Below are 18,593 nucleotides of genomic sequence, written 5' to 3'. Positions count from 1 at the left end.
CATAACAACGTTATTAAATATTAATTTTTAGAATAAGGAAATATGAAAATTCTCTTAATTACAACTTGTACTATTAAAATAATTAAATTAATGAGTATGAGTTGTTTTTTCACAAATGTATATTTCATGAAAAAGTTGTTTATGGACTTAAAAATTGACCTTTCATGTTTGAATAGAAAATAGTAGTAACATGAGAAATAGTACTAGTTCATTTGAAAAATTATGAGAATTAAATATAGACGAGTAGCATGACCGCATTTGCTTCTGGAATATGTATAATTTTGTAATTTTTGTGGATGACAATTTATATACATAAACAAGTTACTTTTCTGGATTTTTTTAATTTCTTTTTGATGATGAAAATTAAGTAAAAGCACAGGCAATGGTGTTTCAAGATTTTATTTTGAAAATGAAACATATAAAGTTAATGAAAACTGGATTTAATTAATACAGAAAAAATAACGAAAAATACAATATACTACTATTAGTATCTCAATGACTCTATCTCCATAATACATTTTGGCATTCAATTTACTTTAAAAAATTAATTCTTCTTCATCCCAGTGTATTTATAATTAAGTTTAGATAGTAAAATCATAATTAGATTCCCATTCCGAGTAAAGTTATACTAAGTACTATCTCCTGATTAGGAGTTTCATTTTTACATTTTAGTCCGACTATGAATAGAAGTCTCTATTTTTTCTTATTATAAATGATAATAGAGTCTCTCATTCCACTCACATTTCATTTAAAACTGATATATATAAGTAAAACTTATACTTTCACTTTTCTCAACCACATTTTTTTAACATTACTTAAAACCTGTGTCCAATAGAAACGAAACTCAAGAACGGAGTGAATATCTTATGGAGTAGTACTAACAAAACTGATATTATGGAGTAGTACTCCTAATAGGGAATGGATCTAGTGAGAAGTTTTTTTTTAAATGAGAACCGAAAATCCTATCAGTTTTTTAGTACCCCTCCGTCCCAACTAAGTTGGTTGCATTTCTTTTGAGATTTAATTAAGTTGAGTCATTTCCTTTTTTTTGACAAAAAAAAAAAATCCAATGACTCTTATTTTATTCTATCACCTACTTTACTCTTTCTTTATCCTTCATAATACTTTATTCCTCCCTCTTATTTTTCAACACAATTTGTTAATTTTTGTACTCAAAAGTTTTAACTCGACTTTATTGGGACGGAGAAAGTATATTAGTATAGGTTGATATCAAGAAATATATCAGTTACTGATATTAAGTCAGAGACTGATAATATCAGTGACTAATATAGAATAGTAATAAATTAATATTAAATCAATAATTGATATTGTTCATAATATTATATGATATTAATATATTTATGAAAAATTTAATATAATTATATTGTATGACGTTAAGAAAAGTTCTAAAATGTACTAACCCCGCATAATGTTATACTATTATTCCCTCCGTCCGCCATTAGGAATTCCGTCACTTTTGCGCACTTGTTTTGTAAAAATAATACTAATAAATACTCCCTCTGTCCCGCTTTAGCTGTCCTCCCATTGACTTTTCTGCCCCATTTTTGTAAAAATGATAAAAAATAGTTAAAGAGGAGAAATGAAAAATTAAGAGAGAGAATAATATAGAGAAGAGTCTTATCTACATTATTGTCTTTCTTACTTTACCATTTCTCCACTTTAACTATTTTTTATCATTTCTACAAAAAGAGGGCAGAAAAGTCAATGGGACTGCTAAAGCGGGACGAAGGGAGTAGTTAAAGTGAAGAATTGGTAAAGTAAGAGATAGAATAACGTTGATAGGAGTCTTCTCAACATTATTCTCTCTTATTTTACCATTTCTCCACTTTAACTATTTATTATTATTTTTACAAAACGAGTGCGCAAAATTGATCGGGACTCCTAATGGCGGACGGAGGGAGTATCATTTATATGGGCCCTTTATTGAATAATCAAATATGTAAGGTGTAAGAGCATCCTCATTCATGCTCTTGCCAAAAAGTATAGATGTGAGCTCTGACTTATTTTTATTCATTTTTTACTTTCTGCTCTTGGGCAAGAGTACAACGCCCACATTCATACTCTTCCGCATGGACATGCTCAAGGGTCGCACCATTCTATTATTCAATATAAATAAAAAATTTCCACAATATTAATGCATTAAAAATACCCAAAATACTATTACTAATTACTTAAAAAAAAAATAAAAATTACATAATCAAAATCCTAAAAATTAAAAATTACATAATTAAATTCATAAAATATGAATTTAATTATGATGGGTTTAAGTGAGAGAGGAAGATGCAGATGAGTTGTATGAAAAATGGATAATGAATGTATGTATTTATAGATGATTTTGGAATTAAAAAAATTTAAAAAAAAATTCAAAAAAAGGGTAATAAAATGGCTATATTTTTGGGAATCTGATTTATTTATTTTTTAAAAATATTTTTGTATTAATTTTTATTTAAAAAAATGCCAACGGCAATATAGAAACGCGCCATGTCACCCTGCTCAGCGCCACGAACGTGCGCGATGCATCGAGCAGAGTCGTGCCGTCGGCAAGAGTATAGCGGCGGCATGCCGCGCCGACGGCACGAACCCCGTCCTTCCCCACATGCACCGATGCGGATGCTCTAAGTTTAAAAAGGATGTTTTACTATTAAGGGGACGTTTGGATATAATGTTAGTTACGTATTCTCAAAATTCTTTCTTAATGTAAAATATGGTTCGATATTAAATTTTTTTCTTCTATAAATTAGATATTTTTAACATTTTAAACTTGTTTTGATATTTATTTATTTTCCTTGTTGATTGAAATAAGTGAAGGAAAGTTGACATTAATTAACTTTTAATATTTTTTTTTCCTTCTATCAATTAGGGTGTCTTTTAAGTTTTGTTTTCTCTCTAGTTTATTTCCTTATGCCTTATAATTATGGATTACAAATTGTTAACTTTGAGTAGTTATCGAGTCAAGCTGATAAAGACCCAACTTAATAAAGTATTAAGAAAATTATTAAGAAAATTCTTAACCCGAACACAAACCTCACTTGAAAAATCTAAATATAATTCACACTTGACATAGTATAATACAGGTTGATACGACACAATAGCGACATAAAGGCCTGATTTATATTATTAAACCTGATATGAACTACAAGCGTTAATATTCAGAAGTCCACTTTATATAATTTACTCTGATCAATTTTATTTTTTTTGTATAGCTTTTCATTTTAACTTTATATATTTTTATTAAATTTTGTACTTATCATCAATTATTTATTATATTTATATTAGAGTAGGGGTACGTTATATTGCTAACTCACTAAGAAAATGCTAACTACAACTAAATGATAGGCTTTGAATCATTAAATCAAGGTACAAGATCATACAATTACGATTGTCATGCAGTGTATAAAAAATGACAATTAGGGATATTAATGTCAATTAACAAAAAAGTTAGTTATAACTAATTTTTAAAAAAAGATTTCAAAACTTTAAACGATTATAACTATTTTAATTTAAATTATTTTTGCACATAACATATATCAAATTAAAGATAATTTTATAAGGATTCCAACGATATCTTACATGGATATGTTCCAATGTCAAAATCTAAAAAAATGTAAATTTTCAATTTTTCGACAACACGACCTAATATCAATATATATAACAGAATATGTCAACATAATATGCGTCCAATGTAAACATTAAATTGTGTTAACATATTCAATGCATTGTGTTGATATCTGTAATACACTATATTGACATTACGGTTCAAAATCCTAAATGTGGTAGTTAATCTTTTATTTTTAATATTAAAATATGAAAAATGAAAGTACACATGACAAATTATAGATCATTAGATCTGTTAATACCTATGGTCTTAAATTAGTTGTAGTTAGCAACTAAGAGGTAAGTTAGCAATTGATCACTCTCATATTAGAGTATGTATACAACTATTTTATTGAACATGAAAATATTATAAGGCTGGTAATTACAAAGTTAATAAATATTTTCTTAAAATTAACTTCTTCAAATAAATAGTAGTCATTTTATTTTCTACACTTGTTTTGAAAAAAATAATACTCCTTCCGTCTTACTCAAGATGACCATATTTCATTTTTATTTGTTCCACTCAAGATGTCTATTGGAAGTAAATCTTTCTCTCCTCATTAAATTATACAACCATTTTTTTCTCTTTACTTACTTCACCTAACAACTCATCCTAAAATTTCGGTCCACTCAAGAATGTGGACATCTTGAGTGGGATGAAAGGAGTAATAAATACTATAAATTAGATAAAAAGTAAAGTAAGAGAAAAAATAATATAAAGAATAATGTCATAGGAGTATAATTTATTTTTGCAATAGATATTAATAAAATAATTAATTTAGTAGTGAAACATACCAAGTATAATACTACAATGGGTATGTATTTTGGGTTGGGTTGGGTTGGGTTGAGTTGGCCTGCTAAACCGAGGCTTACACTTTTAGGTCAACTTAACCCAATCCAATCGTACCTATCCTAACTCAAAACTATCGGGTTCTTGTCGTTATTGTGCTGTGTTAATCCATTTATATCGTGTTGTTAACTTATAAATATGTTGTGTGTGAGTCGTGCATAGACGTGAAGATAGCATGTCGAGTTTGAATTAAATCTTATTGAATTGAATCGTTAACATATTGACTAGATAACAATTCACCCCGCATGTCTTGACGACCTTAATTTCATAAAAGATAGATGATAAATTAGTAACATTTGACATTTTTTGCATATATTAAAATTTCAGACGGAAAAAAAGAGTTTGAATGTTGAGAGAAATAGTGTATCAGTGGAAAAATTTATTGTACGCAAGAAAAAATGTTAACTGTCAGAAAATTGTGATCTCCTTTTTTTTAACAAAAAATTAAAGTGTAAATATCGTTTCAGATATACTACTTACATTAGAGTTCTGAAATGTATGAAAATATTTTTAAAGTGCAAATATCATCTATTCATCTCAGATATATGAACAACACATTTACTAGTTCTCTTTATACACAAATTCAATTCATCCGTCTCATAAAAATAAGGACATTTTCCTTTTTACATACGTCCCACAAAATATCATATTTCTATTTATAAAAAGTTATCCTAAACTTTTTAACTATATACATTAATTTATTTACAACACAATATATCAATAGAACTCATCATTAAACAATAATAATAATATGAGTTTAACTATCGATTAATACTATTTGAATTATCCTTCTCCTATTAATTATATATTAATTCTCGTTTCATTTAAAATGTTATATTTTTGGGATGGAGGGTAGAACTTGCTGGGGCAGAAAACAGTAGAAATCGACGTTAACAGCTAAGGTTTATTCTTTTCTTATTCCTTGTTAATCTTTGGAATATACTATCGACTTTGGTGATTGGCTTATAGCTACAACTTTTTTCCCTCTCTTTATAATATGTGGACCAATTGGGCAGAATTGCATTAGTAAAGATTACAGACAATAACGAGTTACACACTTAAGACAAGTATTATAAGCTGAAATAGGCTAAAATAAAACAAGAAACGCATATTGACAGACAGGTAATATAAATAATTAGATGGAAAAATAACACCGAGGATCCGTGGCGCAATGGTAGCGCGTCTGACTCCAGATCAGAAGGTTGCGTGTTCGATTCACGTCGGGTTCAAATTCCCCGATCCATACGGTTCCAACTTTTTTAATTTTTAATTTGTGGAACCTAAATGAAATATTGCAGCTATGAATTTTCAATGTAAGACCAGATTCAAGACTAGTGTGAACACACTATATTTTTCGACATGGGTTGCTATCTTGTCTTTGAACTAAACATGATTTGAAACTTAAAAATAGGACTGATATATAATTGATGAACATACTCCTATATATAAACCAAACATTAGACATCATATCTCTGAGAATCAACTTTAAGGTTCAGATAACCAAAACCAGGAATATCATTCATACGGTCTCCGTGAACAACTTCAACGACGGAGCAGATCCCGTTGCTCCTCCTCTTCTTCCTTTTCCAATTCGACATTGAAAATCTGAAGCCACCCCATCTAGAAGGCCTCTCTTGAGAGCTGGTCTCAGCACGCTCCAATTCGACTTTTCTGAAGTAGTCGATCTCCCTCTTCACAAGTGATCCCATGGTGCCTCGCGTGCCCACCTCCAACGGCACCCTCCCACCGCTCATGATCAAGACCAAGTGTGTATGATGGAGCTTGACCCCTTGGTTTCTGGTCTAGTCGATCGCCTTGTCTTCCTGCCTTCAAATCTACTTAAATCAGAGAGCATGAGACTTCTGCTGGACACAGAAGAATCCGTTTTACAGCAAGGATGGAATGTATTGCAATTTGCAAGGGGTTATATCAGCATAGAATCAGGCCATAATTACGCATGCATTGCCAATTACCTGGTCCACCTAAAAAAGATGCAAAATCGAAAAAAAAAACAAAGCGCATAAATTTACACCCCTTATCTTACTTGAGAGGTAGTGCTCAAAATGATGATATCTCAAGAGTGCAATTGAAGGGAATGGCTTTAGTTAAAGTAGTGGATAATTTATTAATCTGAAACCAGATAATTATGGCCTAGTTTAATTTGTAATCATTCAACTGCATCATATCATAACATAATAGTATTAGACATGGAGAGGTTAAAACTTTGCTCATTTTGCGCACAGGTAACCTACAGCATTAGCTAAACAAATTCTTTGTTTAAGAGAGTTCAATTCACTGAGCAGATTACAAGTTGAGTTTGGTGTGAGCTGAGCCAAATATTGCCTTCAAATCTTCCTTTACTCTCCCACTTGCGAAAATGAAGTCTATGGCTTTTTGCGCAAGCTGAAACATCTCCCTCTTTCCAAGACCTTGATATCAGAAAGAGAGAAGAAAACAGAAAAAATATTCACGATGCAAAATCAGGGCGTAGAATCAAATTCACATACCCAAAATACAAGAGAGTAGACCTACCAAATGCAGATGAGGCAAGGGCATACTCAGCAGATAGACTGGTGGAGAAGACCCCAGTATCATCAGTGCACAAAAGTAGAGGATGGTTTGATTTGTACAGATCAGCTGCAAGAAACATTAAGCTCTTACAAACTCTGTATTTAGCAATTTTTTCTTTTCTATTCATCAATGTAGAAATTAGTATAGCACATTTGAGATCATCGACATTCAAAACATACTAGCATGGAACCTCTAAACCATATTAAGGGAGGGTTGTGGAATCTAACCAAAGTGGTGAACATCTGTAGAAGCAATAGTTTCGGTTTTAATGTTGGAGGTCAAACAAATTTCCACCTGTTAGTTGGAATGAAAAGTTAATCAGGATCATTAATATTAAATAAGCAAAAACATGACACATGATGCAACAGGCAACGACGAACTATGTTTATATTCAAAGCCTATTTTAGCAATATTGTTAAAACATGGTTGGGGTATTTGTAATGAGCATAACCATGTAATCTATGTTCATTTTTTAAACAAGTTTAGGAATACGAGTGGGGTGTTTGTAATGAGCATAAACCGTGTACAGTAATAATATTAAGCATGCCTTCTTACACAACAAAAGAATGCTGCCACAAGTCACCAAAAAAGAAGAAGATGAAGAAAGAAAAAAGGAGAAGCACAGAAGAAAAAAAACTTTACTGGAATTTCAAGTCTTTTCAAAAGCTTCCAGTCTTCATCTTCAAGGCAACAGGCATGCCCGATTCTCTTGGGAAGAAAGTCTAGCATTGCACGAATTTCAACTGGATTGGGTACCTATAAACACTAGGTTGTAGAAAAAATGCTTAGAAAAACAACAATTTTGGCACCATGAGAAATGAAATTATAGAAGGGATAGATCAAATACACCTCTCCACAATGTAGGGTAATTGGAAGGCCTTGCTTTTTAGCAAATTCTAGTGCTGGTAAAAACGTCAGCCTATACAAGGAAGAATCAAATATTCATCATCTCCACGCAAACAGAGTGTTGGTGTATCATGTATGACAAGTAGTGTAAGCTACCATTGACCAACATTAGGGTTGCCACAAAGATCTATGCCCACTACCCCAAAATCTTTCAGTTCCACAGCAAGCTCCACCTTTAAAAATAGGTAACAAACCATAAGGTCTCTAGATCCAAACAATTTAAAACCTGGAGCTTCTTCTGGTCATAGACTAACTTACAGTTTCCATAGCAGCTTCAGTTGTCTCACGACGGTCAATACTTAGAAGTAGCCTCACATATATCTTCTTGCTTCCAATGCCATTGCGTAAACCATCCACGGAATGAGAATGCGCAAAAGCATCTGTCTTCAGTTCACCGGAAAGATCTACCTCAACTGAATTGACAGATCTTATCCCCTCTAGAACTGCTTCCACGTATGAGCGCTTGCTCATAGCTTTAGAATCATTCCTCTGCATTTCAAAAGTGTCAGAATTATAAATTTAAAATAATACACTGGCAAAAACAATTATGACTCTTCGGATGGTCGGGGGTCGACCGCCCCCACATGCCCCCTGAATCGGCCACTGCATAATAATAAGACTATCTTACTCAGGAATGTACCAAGAAGTCTTCAAGCAATATATGATATACCTTCGGAGTCGTTCTTAATTCCAGATAGACAACATTGTCTGCAGCAAAGTCCTCAATAACCTGTCCACATGAAGTTGATATAAGAGGGTGAAAAGCGTGGGATACAGAACAATAGCCACCTGAAAAATCTGTGCACTCCCACCTCTTTTGTTATCCTAGCAACAGTTTTGTGGTCTGTTGTAATAATATGAATCAAATCAAACATCTTGAATACTTCATTCAGAGCTCGATCGCCTGGAAACACACAACGTTCAATTCACTTCTAGGTCAACATCTCACCTCAAAATTTAATGTTCATCTTGACTTAATCCATCAATGCCAAACAAAAGGAGGTCTTAATCTAAACTTGCAACAATTGGGATTAAAACTAAACGAGAATTTACTTAATGGTTTAAAAAAACTACAGAGTAATATGAAACTGAACATGATTATAACAGAAGAGGATTGCCAGACTTTTCAGAATAACATGCTCGACATCTGAGAAAACAATAGCACCCTTCTCCCCTAGTTCCCTAGCAAGCTCCCTGCACATGATGATTTTCCGTTTAAAAGAAAAACCAGGTAAAAGATCATTTAAATATCAGGAAAATGTAGATTCAGTAGTATCAACAGAAAATGAGAGAAATGAAACAGTGAGAATTGAGAGTTCGGCGTACAGCAATGTGGAGTCTCTTATTGACCCATTGAGATGCGCGTGAAGTTCAATTTTAGGCATCGACACACACCACTCCATGTCTCTCCACTTGCAACACAATCTATAACACAATATCAATGACGTTGTTCATGAAATTCGATCTCAATTCCACAACTTGATCTGAGAGTTAAGTCAAGCAAACAAAATCAACTTAAGATCTTAATCACACCGCACCTAATTTATGTCAAAGCAGAAGACAACTTGTAAGGCAGTAGCTACCTAAACTAGGAATATTTAAATCGCAAAGACTCTCATGCTGCATGCACGCATACAATGAAGCTCCGTACACAGACCCAAGTCACCCAACCAGCTCACAAATTGATGAAACCAATAAGCTAACAAAAAGTTTCAGCTGCTACTTTGTGTGCATAATTTCATTTTTTAAGTTTCATTTGAAATCTCATATATCCAATTAATATTAATCCTGCTTTGTAAGTGTAATTTCATTTATTTTTTTAACGTCTCATTCATTCTTAAGAAAATCTCATTTATATTAAGGTGGCAGAGGGGCTGAAGGTCAGGTTTGGCACCGAAGTTCCATCCACACTCATTGCAGATGTATGCACCATAGAACCCTTTTAACTTAATTGGACTTAAAAGAATTAATTTACTTAAACATCTAGCGTCATTCTTGATTCATCAAACACTTCCTATTATAAGGTAAACTTCTAAGAATGTAACAGAATTTTTGAAAACATAAAGAAATTCTTATTCATTTTCTTCATTCTGGTCCACGTGATCTTTTTATTCTTTTATTTCCTAAGACGCAACAGCGAAACGCTTTTCAAATTAAATCAACTCCAAAATTTGGGCCTAACTGTAATCAACACTTCCAGCTCAATATTAATCACCAAGAAAGTCCCAACTCTGCAGATTGGGTCTCCCTCCCCATTCACAAAACTGAAAATTCTTCCTCTCAAACATCTAACCTTCTTCTTCTCTAATAGATAGCCCAGGAAATTTTCTGTTCAACCACCACCTCCGCCGGACACCATTACAACGGAAACAGCACATCTACTTCCTTGAAAATTCCGGTGAAACAACATACAACCGCTGCCCTCTTCTCGGACACAACCAGCCACAGCGCCACCCCTCTCGCCTCTCACTTGGACAACAGCCTATAACTCCCCCCAAAGCCAGCTCTCCCGGCGCCACTCCTCCCCAATGGCTCCTCGGCAACATCCACAAACTCCAGCTCCTCTTTTCACTCATCAAATCCCCAGGGTCCAAATTCAGTCAACAACATAAGGGACAAAAAAAAAACCTCTACCTTTTCACTCTCTCTAAAAATCTAGTAATTCTTTTCAATCTCTATATCATACAGTATGTTTTTATTGTTTAAAATTTTCTTTTCTATACATAAAACTAGTGTAGGCAGATCATGGAAATATAAGTGAAATGGTTTTGGTGAATGTGATTATGCTAAAGAAACTAGATGGAATTTTATCTGAGTGAAATTGCACATCAAAATTGATCGAGAATAGGTTGCTGTGGTTATTGATTTACTTCAAGATATTAGTATTATTATTGAGTGATGAGGTTCTTGTTCATGACAAAATTAAAGGAGATGAATAGCAGAATTTCCAGAGTGTAAATAGGCTTAAAAGTTGAGTTGAGAAATTACCGACTGAAACTCGTAGGAAAACTGCGAGCAGAAACTTGCTATGATAGACTTGGCGTAGTTGTTTGAGTTGAAAATTTGGGGAAGCTACAGAGAGTGTTTCTTCTGGTGAAGTAGTACTACTATGTAAACCGCAAAATAACAGAATATCTGGATTTGGGCTTCATAATATTTCAAAGATACAGCTAATATCCAGCAAAAAATCCCATCTTTAAATTAAATTTATAAATCAAAAGCCCAGCAGTTTAACTTGGCCCAAGACTAATTCAAGATTTCTCACTTTCTGAATACCGTGAATTTGCACATGATACGTATTAATGACATCAATATACTTTTTTAATGTACTCCACTTTTTCTTAATCACTAAATACATTAGGAACAAATGAATTTAGGTCGTCCACGAGCCCAAGACCCGTAATAATTTATAATTTCAATTATACTTGAAGGAACAATTCAACAAAGGAAAATTAAGACCAAACATATTATATGATGTATATTAGTATGTATGAATGAGCCAGTATTATATTCAAATCCACTTTGCAGAATAGCAGAGCTAGATTAAATTAGGTGTTTTTAGATATAGTTTTTTTATGAATGAGATGCATGGTATAAATATAATTATTTTCGTATTCATCAATAACCTATTTTACTTTAGTAAAGGCCAAATAAGTCATAACATATTGGGAGAATTAAACTTCATTCCAGAATGTATTACTCATTCGTCTCACAATAATTGTCACTCTTTTCTATTTCGGTCCATCCCACAATAATTGTCACACTTCACTTTTTATCATAAATGGTAAGTAGGTCTCACATTCCACTAACTCACTTCACTTAAATTTTATTATAAAATCAATATAAAAATGTAGGTCCCACATTCAACTAACTTTTCCAACTAACTTTTATTTACATTTCTTAAAACTCGTTTCCACAATAAGAGTGACAATTATTGTGAGACGGATGGAGTACTTCATTCCAGTAGGTTTTTACTTCATTCCAATAGGATTGTTACTTCATTCCAGTACGTACAGACAGTTCGTCGTCGCTTACCGTTCTTGCTCTCTGCAATGTCTATCATAGCCGCCACGACGCTAACAACAAAATGGAATGATAGCCTTATAGAATGGTGTAATAAACTATATTTGAATAAAGTTTGTGAAAAAACATTTGAAGTCCTATTAAAATGAAGTAAAAATCGTGTCCAATGAAGTAATAACGTTATTTAATGAAGTAGTAATAAACATACTGGAATAAGTTATCTTTTAAAAATGAATACAGTAAAAACCTTGTTTAATGAATTCAAATCAAGCATGTGTTGAATTATTTCATAATCTACCGAAAGTAAGTTAGAACAAAATGTAGTTTTAAGGTATTACTTGCCTGAAATGAAGTTATAAATAGTTAGAATGACATAAAATGAGCTTGTAATACAGATCAAAATAAAGACTAAAATAAAGATCCTGATTTGGTCTTTAAAATTAGTTCGGTCTTTAATTAGTTCGATATTGATAACCATTCTGTTAGGAATATCTAACTTGATTAGCGTTTCTCGACAGGCAATTTATGAATAGCGATTTTTCGACAGCGAAAAACGAAGTGGAAGCAAAATAAGGAAGACGACTATGAATAATTTATTCTGAAATACTAATGGTTAAACTCCACACGCAATCTCAGACTGGCATACAACCTGCTCTCCCATCTGCAACACTCTTCCCATAATTCAAACCGCGTTTTCTTTCCCTGTAAGTTCTTCTATCTCTCTCTAGATTTTGATTTGTTGGATTTCGTTCTTTGTTATGGCTCTTCCGGTGTAACCTATGTTCTTAGATAAATTTGATCTGTTTATATTTTAATAGTCTTGTGGAAGAGTATTATGTCGCTTCTGGGCGATGGATGACTTGTTTCTTCCTCGAAATTATCGATCCTAGAAGAATCCGGGGCCATGAAGCTCCATCCTTGCGATGAATATAGGGTTTCGGAATTTACTCACCTTTTTAATATAGGTTTTGATTGCACACTAATTTTTTCATTCATCTGATATGAATTGTAGCCAATTTTAAATTTGTAGAAACCTGCCCCTGTTTATTCGCTTATTTTTAAGTTGCCACCTGCAAATTGGGGATTTCTTCCTACTGTTTCGAGCATGTAATTCTATTCTTCTGTGAATAATTGGCATTGTATTGAGGTCTATGAATCCGATGTTTGGTTTTTGAGCTTGCAGTGGTAAAAGTGTGCTGCTTTTTGCGCGTGTCCCGTTCTCTTCTCCAGTCCGATATCTACGTACATATCTATACCATATGGAGGTTAAGCTATGGAACGACAAGCGCGAAAGGGAGATGTATGACAATTTTGCTGAGCTCTTTGCGATTATTAAGGCAACCGAGAAGCTCGAGAAGGCTTATGTGCGGGACGTGATCTCTCCAGCGGAGTATGAGGTTGAATGCCAAAAGTTGATCGCCCATTTCAAAACTCTGTCTTCCACGCTGAAAGACATTGTGCCTAGCATTGAGAGGTTTCACGATACTTACAAGATGGATTGTCCTGCAGCCATAAACCGCCTCGTGACATCTGGAGTGCCTGCAACCGTTGAGCACAGGGCGGCTGCTGCCACAACAAATACTACGTCGGCTGCCATTGTGGCCGAATGCGTGCAGAATTTTATCACTGCTATGGACTCCTTGAAACTGAACATGATTGCTGTTGATCAGGTCCACCCGCTGTTGTCTGATCTCTCTGCTTCTCTCAATAAGCTTTCTATATTGCCGCATGATTTTGAGGGGAAGACAAAGATGCGGGATTGGATTGCCAGGTTATCGAAAATGGGTGCAGCAGATGAGCTTACTGAGCAGCAGGCTCGGCAGCTGCACTTCGACCTGGAATCATCTTACAACTCATTCATGGCGGCACTGCCAACTGCAGGGACATAGTTGTTTTGCTGGACAAGCTGTACATAATGGATACATTTGTTTTCATGTCTGTTATGTTTCAATATGTATGTTTGGAATTCTGAGTGGAACTCTGGTGGAGCAAGTATTGTTCAGCATCGGTTGCTGACATTTTGATCCTATTTTGTGCTTATGAGTAGAGGGATTGTCTGAATATGAAAGTGTTTTTCTCTGATGTAGAATACACTGGTCCTTGTTATTGAATGCAAGTATTAGGAAATTGATTGAAGCGGAAACGGCTGTTTTTTTTTTTTTTTTCATATATGCTGCTATTAACAAGTATTCTTGTAGCCAGGGTAAGAGTATCTCCAACCATTTAGACAACTCAAACTCATTTTAGTGTAAATGTCACATCGAATATGATTTTACTTCGACTATTTACACTAAATTCAAACTTAAAAGAATATTCTCCATGCTTTTTTTACTCACAAAGTATAACTTTTGGGTTTGAGTTTAGTGTAAACCTAAACATAGGTATTTTTTTCCCAAAAATCAAATTGGTTTTGGAATACCATTGGAGCTAATTACCTATTTTATTTTAGATATTAGTGTGCCCTTGGAGATGGTCTAATGTAAGATATTTTGATTTCACCATTTTTTGTGTTAGTTTCATGGATGCACTTTTCTTTATAAGTAGAAACACTAGATTGGTCTTCCATTGTGCATATTTTTGTTTATATAAAGATTGCTTTCTAATGTACACAGTTTAATCCTTGTAATTTGGTTTTTGATGTAGAGTTTTAATGTGTTGTGTTCATTGCCTTCTTGTCAGCAGGCAACGATGTAAATGCTGTAATTTCTTGAGTGGTCCTAAACCATTTATTGATGTTTGTTTCTTGTGTGACTAGATATTTCAGGTTTTACCTGCTGAAATTGCTTGAGTGGTCCTAAGCCTTTTGAATTGATGTTGTGTTGTTTGTTTCTGGTATGTCCTGCACATGAAGTTGTATTCTATCTTGAAGAAATCCCAGTCTCGGACATCGCATGTTCAAAATTTGTACGTGCTTTAATCTGTTAGCTGGCAGTTATTTGAAATGATTCTGAATATGCAATTATGTGACTAGCTAGCATAATTTGAAACATAGAGGAGGCATTTCTGCATTTGTTTGTGTGAAATTGATTTTATTTACTTATGCGTCTTTAAGGTACCCAAACTATCTCTCTGTTCTTACTAAGCATTTACAAGCGGTACATATCCTATAAGAAAGTGGTAAGCTCGCCACTAGATTTTTGCTGTTGATGCTTAAAGACAGTCTCTATATCCTTATCGCCGCGGCCGCTGCAGTTAACTACTACCTTGGTGCCACTGGGCAAGGTGGAGCACAGTTTTCCAAGATGTGCGAGTGCGTGCGATGCCTCCAGCGCTGGACATATACCTTCTAATCGGCACAATAATGCATACGCTGCAATACACACAATTACACAGATGAGCACAATGTATCATCAAACTCTACTTAAAACTTCAAATATATGCTTCAAAAATAGGCAATCACCATCAAGAGCTTCTTCATCTGTAACGGTGTGAATCTCTGCACGTCCGATGTCTCTCAGAAAGCTCAGCTCTGGGCTGACTCCAGGATATTCCAACCTGCACTTACAAAAATTTAATTACTACTCCCTCCGTCCTTGATTAGGAGTCACACTTTGACCGGACACGGATTTTAAGAAATGTAAAGAAAAGTTGGTTGAAAAAGTTAGTGGAATGTGAGATCCATTTTTTTATATTGATTTTATAATAAAATGTGAGTGAATTGAGTTAGTGGAATGTAGGACCTACTTACTATTTATGGTAAAGATGAAGTGTGACTCTTAATTGGGGACGGACCGAAATGGAAAGTGTGACTCTTAATCGGGGACCGAGGGAGTATGAGATTATGCATTCACAAAACCATTCATTTTGATATCCAAATGAATGATTACTTACCCAACACCAACTGAATGTGGGCCAACAATCTGGCCCTCATCATCTTGCAACAAATAGGTCATGGTCCCATGATACACACCTATCTCTCCTTTAGCAAGAGTAGCAGAGTGTGTCCCTCCATCTATGCCAGTCCCGGCCGCCTCCACTCCGATCAACCGGACATCCTCGTCCCTCACAAACTCGTGAAACAATCCTAGAGCATTCGAACCACTGCCCACACAAGCCACCAAGACATCAGGCTTCCCACCCCACTTCTCCATAGCCTGTTTCCTCGTCTCTTTTCCAATAACCGACTGGAACTCCCGCACCATGGCCGGGCACGGGTGTGGCCCCACCGCCGTCCCGGCTAAGTAGTACTTCCTCTCCAAATCCCCCACCCACTCCCGTATCGCCTCTGACGTCGCGTCCTTGAACGAGCCTTTAATAGGTTTCACCTGTAATCATATGAATTTACCATAAATATTTATATACATACATACAAGTGAAGTGCATTATTATAGTACTATCAGATTAGATTAGCACCTGCGCTCCAAGAAGCTTCATCAAGCGCACGTTGTGGGACTGTCTCGCCACATCAACGTCTCCCATGATTATGGTACACTCCATATCGAGCTTGGCGCAGGCGGCGGCCGTGGCGACGCCGTGCTGGCCGGCGCCTGTGGCAGCAACGATGCTGCGCCGTCCCATGCGCTTGGCCAGCATGGCCTGAGCGATGGCATTGTTGATCTTGTGAGCTCCGCCGTGGTTGAGGTCTTCTCTCTTGAGGTAAATCTCAGGGCCTTCCCCGCGGCTGTTCTTGTAATGATCGGTGAGCCTTTCAGCGAAGTATAGTGGCGTTTCGCGGCCAACGTAATCTCTCAGTGCAGTCGCAAGCTCGCCCTATACAATCAACATAGGTTTTTACTAACCAAAAATATTTACAACATGTATCGAACTAGGAAAAAGTTAAGTATATATATGAACCTGAAAGTGGGGATCATTCAGGCAAAAACTGAACTCAGACAGCAGCATGTTGAGACAGGTGATTAGTGTTTCCGGCACGAAGACGCCTCCAAACCTGCCAAATTTGCCTGTCTTAAACAAGGACTCTTCTGTTTCGTCTATTTGATGGAGAACGTCTGTTTTCCATGTTTGAGTCCACGTATGCTGCGGGCTCATCACTGAGGTTACCTTGAAACCTCTGTGTGATGGCAATCTAAAACCGAGTGTAGTTGAATTATTTGGGTTTAGAGAGGGAAGAGAGATGGCGTGGTGAAGAGAGAGAGCTTGAAGATTCATGGTTTTACTAGTATGAAATGTGTTCAGCTGTAAATTGTTATGGTTCCATAGAAATATGGTTGTTTAATTTATAGAGGTTGATTAGCTGCAGCTAAAGTGACATATATCTGCATTTGTTGTACTTAACGTTTAACGCATTTGGTATAAACGAATTAGTGTTAGCATAGCGTGAACAATTAAAACGTGGGAATAGTGAAAAAGATAACACATTCCTAGCCACATACTGCAATCACGATTATATTTGTTAATAATTGCATGAAAGGGGCCCCACACATACACACATATTGAACATACATCGGGGGTGTTCGGTTGGCAAGATAAAATAGTAGTAAGATACCATTTAGGATTAAGTTGTGAGATTAATTAGTAGGAGGGGGATGGCCACGACTAATTATCCCATCACTATTTATCTAGGAATGAGTTGGAGGATCCAATTTTGTGAACCAAACATGGGATTAATTTAATCTTGAGATCTCATCCCTCCAACCGAACATGCACGTTGCATCTTTGAATTGATTACCAACCAAATTGATTCTACTTAAGTTTAGTGATTTTATAAGTACATGAAATGTGGCTGATAACCAATTTTTTTATTTGTAAAATGAACCGTATTTTATTAAATATAGAGAATTTTTTAAGATACTCGCCGTCGTTGCATTTAAAGTACTACTGCTATGAAATTTATTATTGCTAGCATTACCTCAGCTAGTGCGATCACAATAAAAACAATTCATATAAATTCTATTGTACATGAAAAAATAATACCTCCGCCGTTTTCCAAGAATAGATACTTTGGCCACACGAATTTTAATACAAAATTGATAAAGAATAAGAGATAAAAAGATACTATTACCTCCGTTCTTCATTAAGCGTCCACTTTTGCCATTTTAAGCGATCCCCATTAAGAGTTTATTCTCATCCTTTTTTTAATTATAAAGGATAAGTAGGTCCTGCATTCCACTAATTAACTCATTTCACTATTTTAACATTTTTTAAATATAAATTGGTTTGTTTGTTACTTTCTCCATTCTCTAAAAATAGGAACTTTTGAAATGGCTCGAGTTTTAGTGCAAAATTAGTAAAATAAGATAGAGAGAGAAATAAAAGTGTGTTAGTGGAAAATGGTTCACACCTTATTAGAGAGAACGACGTTGTCTTAAATAGGATGTTTTTATTTTTAGGACAGATAAAAAAGGAAAGAGTTTCTATTTTTAAGGAACGGAGAGAGTATTAATGATAGAAAAAGCTCATTGTCAATGTACCATCGTCATCCACCCACTCATTAGAGTTGTGTAATGAGTTGGGCCGATCTAGCTCAGAGCTTGATGTATAAATTATGTATCTATATTGATGTCTAGCAATGGTCAATGGATCAAGTCTGATTATTTAATCCCTAATATTTCAACTTAGTACAATAAAATTGTACTGGGTCGAACCTAGATGTAAGACGATTTAGCTTAACACAAGAAAATAACAATAGAAGTTTTGTTTGATTTAAAGATTTAGTGATAATAAATAC

At 34.8% G+C, this 18,593-nt stretch overlaps 3 protein-coding genes, 1 non-coding gene and 1 pseudogene across 6 annotated transcripts; 2 read left to right on the top strand and 3 right to left on the bottom strand.

Moving 5' to 3' along the window:
* The first annotated feature begins 5,622 nt into the window (after positions 1 to 5,622).
* TRNAW-CCA (transfer RNA tryptophan (anticodon CCA)) lies at positions 5,623 to 5,694 on the top strand. The gene has a single exon. It is a non-coding gene; the product is annotated as a tRNA-Trp (tRNA).
* A 164-nt stretch (positions 5,695 to 5,858) lies between these two features.
* Positions 5,859 to 11,075, bottom strand: LOC148924231 (adenosine/AMP deaminase family protein). Of its 2 annotated transcripts, XM_089057953.1 has the most exons (13): positions 10,931 to 11,075; positions 9,269 to 9,426; positions 9,066 to 9,136; positions 8,755 to 8,846; positions 8,613 to 8,672; positions 8,201 to 8,431; positions 8,039 to 8,115; positions 7,886 to 7,955; positions 7,679 to 7,792; positions 7,264 to 7,330; positions 6,998 to 7,102; positions 6,774 to 6,894; positions 5,859 to 6,327 (listed from the first exon to the last, which is right to left on the bottom strand). In XM_089057953.1, exons 2-13 carry the CDS (start codon positions 9,343 to 9,345, stop codon positions 6,222 to 6,224), a joined length of 1,191 nt encoding a protein of 396 aa, XP_088914079.1. In that variant the 5' UTR covers positions 9,346 to 9,426; positions 10,931 to 11,075; the 3' UTR covers positions 5,859 to 6,221. The 2 variants fall into 2 exon arrangements, with proteins under 2 accessions (XP_088914079.1, XP_088914080.1); XM_089057954.1 differs by lacking the exon at positions 5,859 to 6,327 and having other exon boundaries at positions 6,621 to 6,894.
* LOC148924232 (uncharacterized) lies at positions 5,923 to 6,219 on the bottom strand. The gene has a single exon (XM_089059021.1). It carries the CDS (start codon positions 6,217 to 6,219, stop codon positions 5,923 to 5,925), a length of 297 nt encoding a protein of 98 aa, XP_088915147.1.
* A 1,395-nt stretch (positions 11,076 to 12,470) lies between the features above and the next one.
* Positions 12,471 to 14,108, top strand: LOC148924230 (vacuolar protein sorting-associated protein 28 homolog 2 pseudogene; annotated as a pseudogene). The gene is made up of 2 exons (XR_016130737.1): positions 12,471 to 12,669; positions 13,149 to 14,108. The product of XR_016130737.1 is annotated as a vacuolar protein sorting-associated protein 28 homolog 2 pseudogene (transcript).
* An 865-nt stretch (positions 14,109 to 14,973) lies between these two features.
* Positions 14,974 to 17,123, bottom strand: LOC125223033 (tryptophan synthase beta chain 1-like). Its single transcript, XM_089058987.1, has 5 exons — positions 16,760 to 17,123; positions 16,319 to 16,675; positions 15,797 to 16,230; positions 15,366 to 15,460; positions 14,974 to 15,275 (listed from the first exon to the last, which is right to left on the bottom strand). The coding sequence occupies exons 1-5, from the start codon at positions 17,072 to 17,074 to the stop codon at positions 15,070 to 15,072; spliced, it is 1,407 nt and encodes a 468-aa protein (XP_088915113.1). The 5' UTR covers positions 17,075 to 17,123; the 3' UTR covers positions 14,974 to 15,069.
* Positions 17,124 to 18,593: the final 1,470 nt, after the last annotated feature.

Source organism: Salvia hispanica, chromosome 5, assembly GCF_029641045.1.
Source record: "Salvia hispanica isolate PSC_SH4W2 chromosome 5, Shi_PSC_v1, whole genome shotgun sequence".
Classification (NCBI taxonomy): Eukaryota; Viridiplantae; Streptophyta; class Magnoliopsida; order Lamiales; family Lamiaceae; genus Salvia; species Salvia hispanica.
Note: the sequence above shows the minus strand (reverse complement) of the source record. Positions and strands in the feature narration are given on the sequence as shown.